This window comes from Hypomesus transpacificus, chromosome 5, assembly GCF_021917145.1.
Source record: "Hypomesus transpacificus isolate Combined female chromosome 5, fHypTra1, whole genome shotgun sequence".
Taxonomy (NCBI): Eukaryota; Metazoa; Chordata; class Actinopteri; order Osmeriformes; family Osmeridae; genus Hypomesus; species Hypomesus transpacificus.
The window spans coordinates 4,182,253-4,195,410 of record NC_061064.1 but is presented as its reverse complement, the minus strand read 5'-3'; the positions used below and the strand labels follow the sequence as shown (position 1 = coordinate 4,195,410).

Genomic DNA, 13,158 nt, shown 5'->3' with positions numbered 1-13,158 from the left:
TCCGCAGCACCTGTGGCTCAGTTAGTCACAGAGCTGACACACCTGACAGCCATTCAAAGTGTCTCAACCATTCTTTGCCGTATCAGAGAATTCAACCGCAGAGTGTACTCATGTCGTCAGACCAGGAGAGCTGCTACCTGTGTAAGGAGTACCTCAGGGATCCAGTGTCCATTCCCTGTGGACACATATTCTGCACCATCTGCCTCAAGACCTACTGGGACCATGCTGACCACTCAGGATCCTACAACTGCCCCGAGTGCAGGGTCACCTACAACAAGAGGCCCACCCCGCGACGGATCGGGGGATCCCGACGCACCGGCACAACCCGGACCTCGGAGTCCTTCCCTCCCCCTCCTCCATCCCCGGACTACCAGCTTGCAGGACCCCAGGACGTGGGCTGTGATATTTGTGTTGGCAAGAAGCACAAGGCCATCAAGTCCTGTCTGATGTGCCTGGCCTCCTACTGTGAGAAGCACCTGCAGCCCCACTTTGAGTCAGCCACCTTCAAGAGGCACAAGCTGGTGGATGAGATCGGCCACCTGGACAGGCAGATCTGCCCCCAGCACCAGAAGGGTCTGGAACTGTTCTGCCGCACCGACCAGATGTGCATCTGTGTGCTGTGCACGGTCAAGGAGCACAAAGGTCATGACATGGTCTCTGCAGAACAGGAGAGGTCAGACGAACAGGTAAATATGTTTTTTCGTACCTTACTTCATGAGGATTAATGATGTAAAGTAGTGAGGATTCTAACATTCTTATCATTCAGTGATAGGACAACTTTATAACAGTACATAGGCCTTGTTTCTTTTGGTCAGCCGAGTAGGGCTACGTGGTTCTTGCAGTTCTTTGTTTACTCTGGGTATTCAGCCTGTAGTTTTGTGTCAGGTCATAATGAATGAGTATAAGGGTGTGTGAGCCAAGCCCCCAAAACCAATCCCTCAAACTGTGAGGTGATCCGCCCATGTCAGAGGAAATGGGTGACGGTTGAAGTGTTGCAACTTTGTCTATTCACAGCTCTTGTTCAGTGTCAGTTTACTGATTGGTCATGATGTTTGTGCAGGTTACTGTCACTGTATTATGTGATGCTAGTGCCCCCTAGCACATGAACAAATGAGGTATTAAGTAATATTACAGTCAAAGTCACAAAAAACTGTCAAATAAATGTTATTGACATCCTCTAACTTTTATTCTTTCCATAGCAACGGTTGGGAGCTACTCAGGCTGAGATCCAGGAGAAGATCCATGACAGGCTCAAGCAGATGGAGGAGCTGAAACACGCAGTGGACTCACTCAAGGTGGAGAACACTCCTATTGGTCAATCCACTCAAATGATGAGATCATCGTACCAACGATTTTCCCATCAATCATACCATTGTTTGTGATGCGACGCATCCAGTTTGCAAAGCAGAATTGTAACAACGTGCTAATGTGTGTGTCTGTCCCCTCCAGACCTCAGCCCAGATGGCCATGAAAGAGTGTGAGAAGCTGTTCGGGGACATGCTGCGCTCCATCGAGAGGATGCAGCAGGAGATGATCAAGCTCATCTCCTCCAACAAGAGGGCAGCGCTGAACAACGCCGAGGGCCACATGGACCGTCTGAACCACGAGATCGAAGACCTGAAAAGGAGAGACAACGAGATCACCCAGCTCTCCCGCACTGAAGACCACATCCACTTCATCCAGGTAACTAAGCAGCGGACTCGAAGCTTCCACCATCTGTGACAACGTTATAAATCAAAGTGAAATACTCAACAAAAGATAGGCTCTCATTTGTGCTGTTCCTTTCTGGGTTGCAGAGCTACCACATGTTGATCGCCCAGAACGAGGCAGAGGAGCTGCCCTCCGTCACGGTGAACCCCTACTTCTCCTTTGGGCCTGTGAGCAAGGCTGTCTCTGAGATGAAGCAGCACCTTCACGAGTTCAGCAATGAAGAGCTGGTCAAAGTAGCTCAGATCGGTGAGTCGCTGATAGAGTATTGAGTCCAGTCTGGAATATGCAGCTATGGAAATGATCACATTCTCAGTGTTGACATGTATGCTTATTAACCAACTTTTTTTTTTCAGTGAACAAAATGCCTTTCTGCCAGCTGGATGATGCCAAAAGAAAACAATCAATAAAAGGTGAGAATCCCCCCAAAATATCTAACTTCCCACTTTCAAATTCAAGACTGTTTGAACAGCAGTAGTCCAGAATACTAACCCACAGATAAACTCACAATATTTTAGGGTGTTTCCCAATAAAAAATATTTTGAATTAGGTTGTGGGTACCAAATGTTGAAGAAAGCACATGGGTATTTGAGCAGTAGTGCTTTTCTTTTGTACTCTGCATTGCATAAAAAACTAAAATGAGCCTCTGGAATTCAGTTTGTTTAGTAAAGTGGCCTCTGCACCTTGAGGGCATTTCGGGGTCACATAATAGCTCAAGTGGTTCTCATGTTTATTTTAGCGGACAATTCTTAGAATGCCAAACACCAGGCAGTTAACACAATGATAGGCTTCAATGCTAGATTTCCGTAGGATATCCGTGAACACAAAAGTTACAAGTCACACCTCAATCTACCAGCCAAGTTTACGTGATGTTACATTTTAAATACACACAATTATTGGAAGAGACCATAAGTATTTCCCCTCCATGCAATGTTTTGCTTGTACCATAATTTATTTTTGTGCATCATATTTTCTGTCTTCATAGCTGAAACCGCTGAGGTTGACATGACATACAGAATGCCAACCAAGGAACCCAAGAGCAGAGAGGACTTCCTGAAATGTGAGTCTGAATTTCACACAGTGGTTTGTCTATGTTCAAACAGAACAGTATAGTACTGTACTCTCCCTTACAATCACAATAACAGACATCTAATTCTCATGATGTTTATTCTTCAGCCCGTGCGGTTTACTAATTAGAAAATCTGTTATGTCAGCTAAATCAGTGACATTGTTGGACCAGTAAGGTAGTGTTTTGAAACAGTAGCTGGCACTCAGTGTTCAGAGAAACTGTTGGGAAAGGGAGTAGTCTCACTACATTCCATAAATACAGGGTTTGTATCGAGCATGCTCATAGATCCCACAGGTTGACTATCATGCGTAAGAGTAGATTTGTGTAAAGGGTGTAGTAAGAGTTACAGAATGTATAATTACATATGGCGCTCTGAATAACTGTCTAATCTGTCTAAAATAACTTTCAGTAACACAATTGGGGAACACAACAACAAACACAAAACAAAACAAAGAAATATATCATAGTCTCATACAGTTGTGTGAAAAAGCATGTGTTCAAGGCCTTTGAGCAGAGCAAGCAATGTTGAAAAACTAACATAGGAGAACTGAGAATACATAAAGAGGATAATATAAGTAAAGTACTGTGTTAAAAGTCACAAGCAGTCTCTGACACCTCTGGCATTCCAGATACTAAACCTGCTCGCTCTGGCCGTGGTTACCGGTCCAACCGACTGTGACCTGGTGAGGTGGAGGGCAGGCACACAGCAGGAAAGCCAGGTGACTTTTAACCCCTGAGCTTCATTGGCATGCTGGTGTACACACCTGCAGAGCTACTTGTTAAACCCTTAACATGGTGAAACCCCCAGGAGGCATTGGTTACTTGAATGACTGCCACAGTATTTATAGACTTGCAGTCATTTGAATATTCACTTCTCTTGGTGATAGAAGGGTACTGAAATGGGTGTGGTGACCTCTCCTTTCACTAATACTTGGTAGTGGTGAAACCATCATTCACATTCAGTCATAATGAGCTTTGTTTATTGATAGCCCTTGCCATTGTAATGAAAACAACTAAATCACATGGCTTTGCTTGTCCTCAGATGCCTGTCCGCTGACTCTGGACTCCAACACAGCCTACCAACAACTTTATCTGTCTCGAGGGAACAGGAAGGCCGCCCTGAAGCGAGACCCCCAGTCCTACAGTGACAGTGCGGCCAGATTTGACTGTCTGCCCCAAGTCCTGTGTAAGGAGCCCCTGTCTGGAGGCTGCTTCTACTGGGAGGTGGATTGGAGTGGAGAGGGGGCCTCCGTCGGTGTCACCTACAAGGGCATCAAGAGGACAGGCTATGGGGACAGCTGTCGAATTGGGTACAACCGCAAGTCCTGGAGTCTCTTCTGCTCTGACTCGAGCTACTCGGCCCGCCATAGCAAGGACCAGATGGAGATCAACGCGCCCTACTCCTCTCGTATCGGTGTGTTCCTGGACCACACTGGAGGCACCCTGTCCTTCTACAGTGTAGGAGAAACCATGACCCTCATCCATCGCTTCAGTGCCTCTTTCAGTGAAGCTGTTTATCCAGGTTTCTGGGTCTGGTATGAGTCTGCCATTACCATCTGCCAATTGTAAAAACATGCTGTACTATAACAATGAGAAATGTGAATCTGTAATTCCGTTTTTTGTACACCCATAACTTTTATAATGCCCTCATACTGTAGAATGATAACATGGGATTATATTGTGGGAAATATATACTTCGTATAAACTGTTTAGGCAAATACATTATGATGATTCTGTTAGATGTGTAAGGGAAATAAAAAGTTATTGTGCATATGCATTTTGTGATTGATTTGGGAATATATGCTTGCTAATGATAAACAGATCAGTGTGTGAAATAAAAACAAAAATCCTATTGTTTGCACTTAGTCTATAAATGACTATATTTCATATCAATAAAATGATGTAAAAAAGAATTATCCACAAGTACAATTATTACAGGACATTTACTGACGAAGGAAAGGCACACACACACAGGGGTGGTTGGGTCCGTAAGTACAGAGAAGTTTGATCAGGGCGACCTCTGCTGATACGACGCTGTGACTACGCCCACCTTGTGCTTTCTGTTCACGGTAGATGGAACTATTGGAGTGATGGGCATGCTGTTTTTAAATTATCTTTCTCAGCTTCTAACCTACAGTACTCCCTCCATCCAATTCCCAATGGCATACAATTGCTCAGCTTTATACGCTCTCACTGTCATTGGTATTCCATAGCCACATTCTATTACCACTAAATGTTCTCGTTTTCTTCAAAAACACAAATGTACAGTTTAAACAGTACTTTTTATGAACATTTTAATTCGCTGCATCTGCTACAGTAAATCATATTTGGTTGGGGGAACGCTGTCCAACGGTTGGTGTTTCACATCGGACACATTAACACTGCGCCTGTGCTGAAACTAGCGCCGCATTTTCTCAAACATGGCAGCACAGGTGAGTAGCATGAATCATGGTGTAAAATGATTATATTACTAAATGACCTATGGTTTTATTCATTGGCGATTCAGTGTAAAACACAAATGACATTAACGCTTGAAATTGTTGAATTTGTGTAAACTTAGGTTGAAACATAAAAGTTAAAAAGACCGCAATCAATGAAAAGCCAGCTAACAACATTGCTAACGCGCATGCTAGACTAGCTAGCGTGCCTGTACGTAGTTAGCCGTTCTGTCTTTGCTAGATTTTGTGTGCGATTTATCACTTGTATATATTATGATCTTAGACAGTACATTACATTTCAATGAGGTGCATAATAGCTAGTTTGCTTACTGTTTGTTTGTTTTGGCTAGCTGGTCAGTGTAGAAGCTTATCGTTATCACTATGGCAACCTAGTGTTTGACTGGGACTGCAAACGTCACCTGGGTAATTGTAAAACTTAACTAACTAAACGACCAATTCAACCAAATAGATGGCGGCTACGAAGGTACCAGAGGTCCGTGACATTACAAGGATTGAGAGAATTGGTACGTTCTTGTGGTGATTATTTCCCCCCTAATTTTACAAACGCACATGGTGCATCTTTATCCCTTCCTACTCTACTGTGAGTTTTTTTGGCTGTTCAATTTCCAAGCTGGTCTTGCAATCAGGTGATGTGTGATTTTCATTGTCGCCTGTGTTTTTGTTCAGGTGCTCACTCGCACATTCGCGGCCTTGGTTTGGATGATGCATTGGAACCCCGACAGGTAAACTCTGTCCATCTTGAACTGCACCCTCCATACATCTCCTCTACCTGCCAGTGATGCCCCATCTGTCTGACCTCCACTGAATGACTTTTCACCCTCTCTCCCCCTTCTGGCAGGTGTCCCAGGGGATGGTTGGCCAGCTGGCATCTCGTCGGGCAGCTGGACTCATCCTGGAAATGATCAAAGATGGCCATATCGCTGGCAGGGCTGTGCTGATCGCCGGCCAACCTGGCACTGGGAAAACTGCCATTGCCATGGGTATATCTCATATTATATCTGCCCTCTTCTGGCACTTAATATTATAAGCTTAGGCTATTTCAAGCCAAAATTCTACCTTTGATTTACTAGCTGTGACTGTTATATTGAGATATGTTTTCTGTACGTGTTTGTCTTCCGTCCAGGCATTGCCCAGTCTCTCGGCCCTGACACGCCCTTCACGGCGATGGCGGGGAGTGAAATCTTCTCTCTGGAAATGAGCAAGACGGAGGCCCTCAGCCAGGCCTTCAGGAAAGCCATGGGAGTAAGGATCAAGTGAGTGTTCCGAACGTCTGCTTACGTCCACGCTCTTCTCTCCTCCGCCCCGTCTGACCTGATGTCGATGACGTGTGTCCGCAGGGAGGAGACTGAGATCATCGAGGGTGAGGTCGTGGAGATCCAGATCGATAGGCCAGCCACTGGGACGGTGGGTTGCAACTCAGCTTGGTCCTTATTCAGTCTGCCTGCCACCCTCCTCCATATCCCAGTCATAAGGCTGTACGCTTCAGTAATGGGATGCTGGATTCATGGGTTTGGACTTTTAGGGGCTTTAATAATCCCTCACAGATACCCCATAATGAAAAGAAGAAAACCGCCTATCAAATACTCATTTGTTACTTTCATTCAGCAACAGACTGCTTATTACAGATACTTATCAGAGTGAAAGGAAATTAATTTTGTGGCGGTAACAATTTAATATCACACCCTGTTTGCTTTGCTCCCTGTTGAGTAGAGACTGGAGACAGTTTAACAACAAGAGTGGGATACTTTGGCAGAGTTTTTAAACTAATCAAATCCACAGTGCGGATGTGCTAGATGCATCACACATCAGTAAAGTAGCTACCGCTCTGGTCGGTTCTGTACAAACTCCTGGTGTTTGTCTGGCAGGGCGCCAAGGTGGGCAAGCTGACTCTGAAGACCACGGAGATGGAGACCATCTACGACCTGGGCAGCAAGATGATCGAGAGCCTGACTAAAGAGCGGGTTCAGGCTGGGTGAGTTTTGGGGGGCAGATGGGGGGTTACCCTGACAGATTCTAATACTGAGTCATTTGTGTCTGTCTGAACATGTCTAACTGTGTGTGGTGTTCCTCAGGGATGTGATCACCATAGACAAAGCCACTGGGAAGATCAGCAAGCTGGGTCGCTCCTTCACCAGAGCCAGGGACTACGACGCCATGGGAGCACAGGTGCATCCTGGTCTTAAAAATGACAGTTTCACACAATGGTTTGCTCATGGACGGGTGTCGCATGACACGGCGACGCCACGCCTCAATCTAACTTTCTCCCCTCTTTCGCGACTTTAGACGCAGTTTGTTCAGTGTCCAGAGGGGGAGCTGCAGAAGAGGAAGGAGGTGGTCCACACTGTGTCCCTCCACGAGATCGACGTCATCAACAGCCGCACGCAGGGCTTCCTAGCCCTGTTCTCCGGGGACACTGGCGAGATCAAGTCTGAGGTCCGCGAGCAGATCAACGCCAAGGTCTCCGAATGGAGGGAGGAAGGCAAGGCCGAGATAATTCCAGGGGTAGGTACCTCAAGACGGATCCTCTACGGACCTGCTCCATAGGATGTTCAAAGCGTCCTACCGTAGAACTGAATGGGGTTTCCCGGGGCTTCCAGGTGCTGTTCATCGACGAGGTGCACATGCTGGACATGGAGTGCTTCTCCTATCTGAACCGGGCCCTGGAAAGTGACCTGTCCCCTGTCCTCATCATGGCCACCAACAGAGGCATCACCCGGTACGGTCCGCCTCGGCATCCTTCCCCTCTCGTAACGTTCTCTGTGCTCCCAGCGCCTTCTTCTCACCTCTCTCCCTGTTCTCCCGCAGTATCCGGGGCACCAACTACCAGAGCCCCCACGGGATCCCCATAGATCTGCTGGACCGCCTGCTCATCATCGCCACCTCCCCCTACACAGAGAAGGAGACCCGACAGATCCTCAAGATCCGGTAAGCATCCTCCCCTAGACTGGAGAAGTAAAAACTATCTCCACTACACCACCTCCACCTCCATCACACCACCTCATGACGGAGGGGGATCATGCGTGTCTGCTTCCCGTGTGCAGGTGTGAGGAGGAGGACGTGGAGCTGAGCGAGGAGGCTCACACCGTCTTGACCCGCATCGGCCAGGAGACGTCTCTCCGCTACGCCATCCAGCTCATCAGCACGGCCGGCCTGGTGTGCCGCAAACGCAGGGTGAGACACCCCCCCCCCCAGACTACTGGAGGCCAGAATTCAGCTGCAGCAACTATCCACAGGAATGACTTCATACAGTCTGAGCTGCTGACATTTTGTCCATGGGTAGCTTGTCCTCTAGAACACAACGAATCACGGCTGGTTAAATAGATTTGTCCAATACTTGAAATAGAATCTAGAAACCTAGAATCTATCGATCGACACCTGTTTCATTGCCATTAGAATTGCATCATTATAGTGAGACGTTGTTGCTTGTCCCAGGGCACCGAGGTGCAGGTAGAAGACATTAAGAGGGTCTACTCACTCTTCCTGGACGAGTCGAGATCCTCCCAGTACATGAAGGAGTACCAGGACTCCTTCCTGTTCAACGAAGCACGTAAGTCTCTGTTCATCTGGCTTTACTGTAGTAGAACCCGTTTACTGCAGTAGAACCCGTTTACTGCAGTAGAACCCGTTTACTGCATTCCTGAGGGAGAGGCCTCCACCTTTCTGTACGAAAACTTCCCAGAATCCTCATTTGCATGCGTTAAGGATGTAAACATGTCACGTCCATGTCTAAATGTTAGTATTAACAGGTGTGTGTGTTGGGGAGGGGGTTGGCGTGACTGACTTCTCTCCTTGTGTGTGCAGAAGCCCCTCAGATGGATACGTCTTCATGAAGGCGGCTGTCGGTGTTTCTGTTCTCCTGTCGAGTTGTTCTGTTCCTGCCTTCCACCATGTTTCCCATTGAGGCCTTCCTGTTGGAATATCCATTCCTTTCCTCATGTCTTGGATAATCTTTAAAAAAATAAAAAATAGAAGCTGTTTATTTTTATTGTCTTTATGTACATTAAACTTTTTTTTTCATTACACTTTCTCTGGAATGTTTATTTTATTCTATTCAAAAAAAAATTCATGTTACATTTGAAGTTTGTTAATCAGCCTGTTAAACTGTTGAAGGTCAAATATCATTTGGGTTGACTTAAATAAATTCACATCAGAATTTCTCAATTGAGCTACACAATTAACTTTTATATCTGTGTAGAGTGTTTTCCTCAAAGTGAAATAAAGGTGATCTTGAAGATCAGAAGTCTCTTCTCTTTGTAGTGGAAGCGTCTGTAATGTAACTGCTGGACCACCAGATGGCACTTTAGAGCTAAGTTATGACCTCAACCTTCAAATGAGTTGAGTCTAATTACTAAGTGCACCTTGATTGCATTGTGGTCTTGCAGTGTCTTGCATATACTGATATCGTTTTGGAGAGCCCTTCATCATGACTCATGCAAATGTACTGAGATCCTATTGGATCAGTACAAAGACTTCAATGTGTCTGGGTAAGGAAGGAGACACTGGCTGCATGACTGGCTGCTGCTGTAATAGTAAGGAGCCAGTATGTAAAAACCCAGACTGCCTTTTAGCAAAAAGAGGAATTGGGCAAGGAGATAATCCCTGATCCCACAGACACCCAGGCAGTCAGGAAAGCGGAGGAGAGACTGAGGGCTTTCCATCTCTGGGAAGTGTGGAGGGGGCCTTGGATGAGATTGGGCAGGGAGAAGAGAGCAGGAGAAGGACACTTAATGGGGGCTGTGGGTGTATGTGTGTTTGTGTGTGTGTGTGTTATATTTCCCCAGTGTCTCTTAGATAAGAGTGCAACTCTAAACCAACCATTAACGTTCCAGAGTTAATGGCTCAGAAATGAATGGAAACGATGGGAATGATTTACTGTGGATCTGCAGGGGCTGATTCTCGTTGTTACATCTTCCATTATCAAGGAGATTGTGGAATGCATAACAGTGTGTTTAACTTTCAAGTAAATACTGCATTATCAATTCCTCTGCATGGAGACAATCATAATAATCAAACTGGCATTAACATGCCTATTAAAGTTATCTGTTCTCAAACATACTGTGATCGTCATCCATGCATTATTGAAGAACCTCATCTAATAACAATTAAGCATGATCAGTTCTCCTGCAGTGAGAGGGAAGCTGTACAGACCCACAGGGCTGTCCATTGGGCCGGCCCAGCAGAATGCTGGTTCCTCCCACGTGGAGATGAATATTTAACGTTTCTTTCCCGTGCGAGGGAGTTATGCGTGGATTGCCCTGCTGTCCACATCCCGTAAATCCTCCTTCCCACAATGCCTCAGTGGGCTGCTGCCTCCCACCAATCTGCTGCCAGGATTTAGAATGGCAGTCACTTCGTTTGGATCAATTGGGAATATGTGTGCATGCATGTGTTTGGGGGGACGTTGAGAATCTGGAGGATTGTGTACTTGTGCAGAAATGCTGCTCATGTAGGCAGGCATCGTGGCTGTTATGCAACTGTACTGTCAGAGAACCGTGTACAGGGTGATGGTTGTAAAGAAGCGGGTGTCTCACCAAAGCATGACCGGAAAGGAGACAACCCAGCAATGTATCTGGCAGTAGCAGAATCTCTTTGTCTCTTTGTATATGTGTGTGTGTGTGCGTGCGGAGGACCAGACGTGTGTGAGGCGGTTCACGGCTTGGCTGCTGACTCTGGACTGAGCTGCCCATATGTCTCTGGAGTGTTTAACAGCCTTTAGGATCTCTGTGCCTCCCTCCGTAGCTACCTGCTCAATCCTCTGTTGTATACACCAGGCTTATTGATGAAGGAAGGGTCAGAACACATCTAGCTTCAGAACATCCCGTCTTCATACCAGCAGGGAGCTCTGGGGATATTCAAGGGGAAGTTCCCTCTGCCCCCCCCCCCCCACCCCCCACAGGGCTGGTCCTGACCCAGACCTGCTATGTTTAGTCCAGCCCTGGCCCACAAGGCCTGTAGGGTCCAGGTGTCTGTAGATAGATAGATATGTGCTGTGGCGACCACAATTTTTGTCCTGCTGCTGCTGACTGTGTGGTTGTCAAAGAGGAGGTGCGAGTTTTATTTTCAGTGTGGGAAAGCAAACAAAAACACCTATTTGGTGTGTTAAAGTCAGGACTGTACGTCCATCTGTGGCTGTGCCCATCTGTTCTGCCATGCAATGCTAACAAAGCCCTTTCGATCATCACACAGCACGCTCTGAGAACATGTGGCCATGACTCTTTGACATGTGAGTGGGACTTCCATAGAGGGGCAGGGTGTGGCTCTTTGTCACGGTAAGCCCCTCGGGCCTCTTGTTTCGGAGAAATCCCTCCACCTGAGCTTGGATTAAAAAAAGAGAGGGATGAGGATGAACTCAGAAGGCGGGAGGAGAGACATGCCCACTCTCTCTTGTGAAATCCTTTGCTCGCGTCGCCATATCCACTCCCACACGGAGCCTTCACACCTGCACCTGCACACTTGACTGGAGCACATTTGTCTTAGTCTTGGTTCTCTGTAAAGAATCCTTGTCATATCAGGGGAGTACTGCCAGAAAATCTGAGGTGTAGGAGATATTGGAGCAACAGGGAAACTTCTGTTTCTTTCAGAGTTATTTGTTGGCCAACGACATGTCTCAGTTACCCTTTTTTTACGCTTGTCCTACCTTTCCTGTCAAACAGTGGTGACATTCAGCCCAGTCTCTCTCAGCCACTCTTCTAAAGACATTTCTGTGTAGATGGGGTCTAACATGATCCTCTGTCCCATCGCATACTGCCCCCTGCAGGTGAACCCAGACTGCGTTCTGCTGCATGTCCAACCCCCAGGGCCCATTGAGTGGACCCTCATCCTGTCACAAAGAGACAACAAGCCACAATGGTTTTTATGAGCCTGGTTTAGACCTGTGGAAGCACTAAGTCCAGGACAGTCAGCGCTGTGTTATCAATACTCGGGTCAAAGGCCAACAGTTACACAGCCTAAAAAGACAACGTTTTCCTCATAAATTTCATTAGTTAAATGTGTTGCCACTAGAATCAATGATGCAGTCTTAAAAGAAAATGGATGTATTGATTTGAAATGTGCCCAACTGCAGATAATTAAACAGGGGTCTACAGACAGGGACGTCTTGATCTTCCCCTCCATCTCCAGCCCCAGGAGGCTGGTCAGTGAGGGCCATGGGGCCTCTGCGTGGCCTGGCTGGGCCTGCTTCTGATCAGCAGAGCACCAGAGAGGCCTCCCAGTGAGAGCACCTTGGTGCTGTTATAGTGCTATTGTAGTGTAATTGCTCTCAAGCTTATGACTTTCTCTGTTCTTCAGATTCCCAGCAGGAGAGCTCATCCCATCAGAACTACAGCTGCTTCGTGCCTGGCTCCTACTGTTCCCAGCAGCCCCTTCTGCAACTGTTTTTCTGACGGTTTACTGCCTGGGGCGTATACTACTACCAATTCTGATATCAGCACGTGTCCCATACTGTACACATCTGGTATTAAATCTATTTCAGGGAAGTGTTTCTGTGTGCACATTGTGGCACATTTACAGTAGTTGAGAGTAATTTGTCTCTAGAAGTTTGACAATGTTCTGTATGTGTGTAGATATGTCTATGTTCCTTCTCTCTGTGCTCATTTGCGGGGTCAGGGACAGAGGGAGAGCAGAGGAGAGGAGAAGGGAGTGTCCAAGGGAACTCTAAATGTGGCACGTGTGGCCTTTCCAGACCCTAGACCCTACGAGTTGAACTCAGCTCAGCTTAAAGCCTAGAAAAACAATCACTAATGCCTTGTGTAAACAGTGAGGAGTGGGCCATTTGGCAGAGAGCAAGACCGTGAAAGTGCTGTTTGTGTGTATGCATGTTCGTGTGTATCTCTGTGTGTCAAGCAGAGAGTGAGACAGAGATCTCCTTTGATGGAACAAGTGCAAACCTTTGCGTGTCAAGAACAGAGAGACTTCTGTTTCCTC

General features: G+C 46.7%; 2 protein-coding genes across 3 annotated transcripts; both read left to right on the top strand.

The window, feature by feature from the left end:
- ftr83 (finTRIM family, member 83) lies at positions 1 to 4,689 on the top strand. 2 transcript variants are annotated; one of them, XM_047020036.1, is made up of 8 exons: positions 26 to 686; positions 1,200 to 1,295; positions 1,450 to 1,683; positions 1,797 to 1,956; positions 2,064 to 2,120; positions 2,693 to 2,767; positions 3,406 to 3,495; positions 3,819 to 4,142. In XM_047020036.1, exons 1-7 carry the CDS (start codon positions 111 to 113, stop codon positions 3,453 to 3,455), a joined length of 1,248 nt encoding a protein of 415 aa, XP_046875992.1. In that variant the 5' UTR covers positions 26 to 110; the 3' UTR covers positions 3,456 to 3,495; positions 3,819 to 4,142. The 2 variants fall into 2 exon arrangements, with proteins under 2 accessions (XP_046875991.1, XP_046875992.1); XM_047020035.1 differs by lacking the exon at positions 3,406 to 3,495 and having other exon boundaries at positions 1 to 686; positions 3,819 to 4,689.
- Positions 4,690 to 5,153: 464 nt separating this feature from the next.
- On the top strand, positions 5,154 to 9,255 carry ruvbl2 (RuvB-like AAA ATPase 2). Its single transcript, XM_047020034.1, has 14 exons — positions 5,154 to 5,208; positions 5,684 to 5,738; positions 5,902 to 5,957; positions 6,074 to 6,215; positions 6,359 to 6,488; positions 6,573 to 6,639; positions 7,101 to 7,207; positions 7,308 to 7,401; positions 7,519 to 7,737; positions 7,833 to 7,951; positions 8,041 to 8,160; positions 8,277 to 8,406; positions 8,668 to 8,782; positions 9,037 to 9,255. Exons 1-14 carry the CDS (start codon positions 5,197 to 5,199, stop codon positions 9,063 to 9,065), a joined length of 1,395 nt encoding a protein of 464 aa, XP_046875990.1. The 5' UTR covers positions 5,154 to 5,196; the 3' UTR covers positions 9,066 to 9,255.
- Positions 9,256 to 13,158: the final 3,903 nt, after the last annotated feature.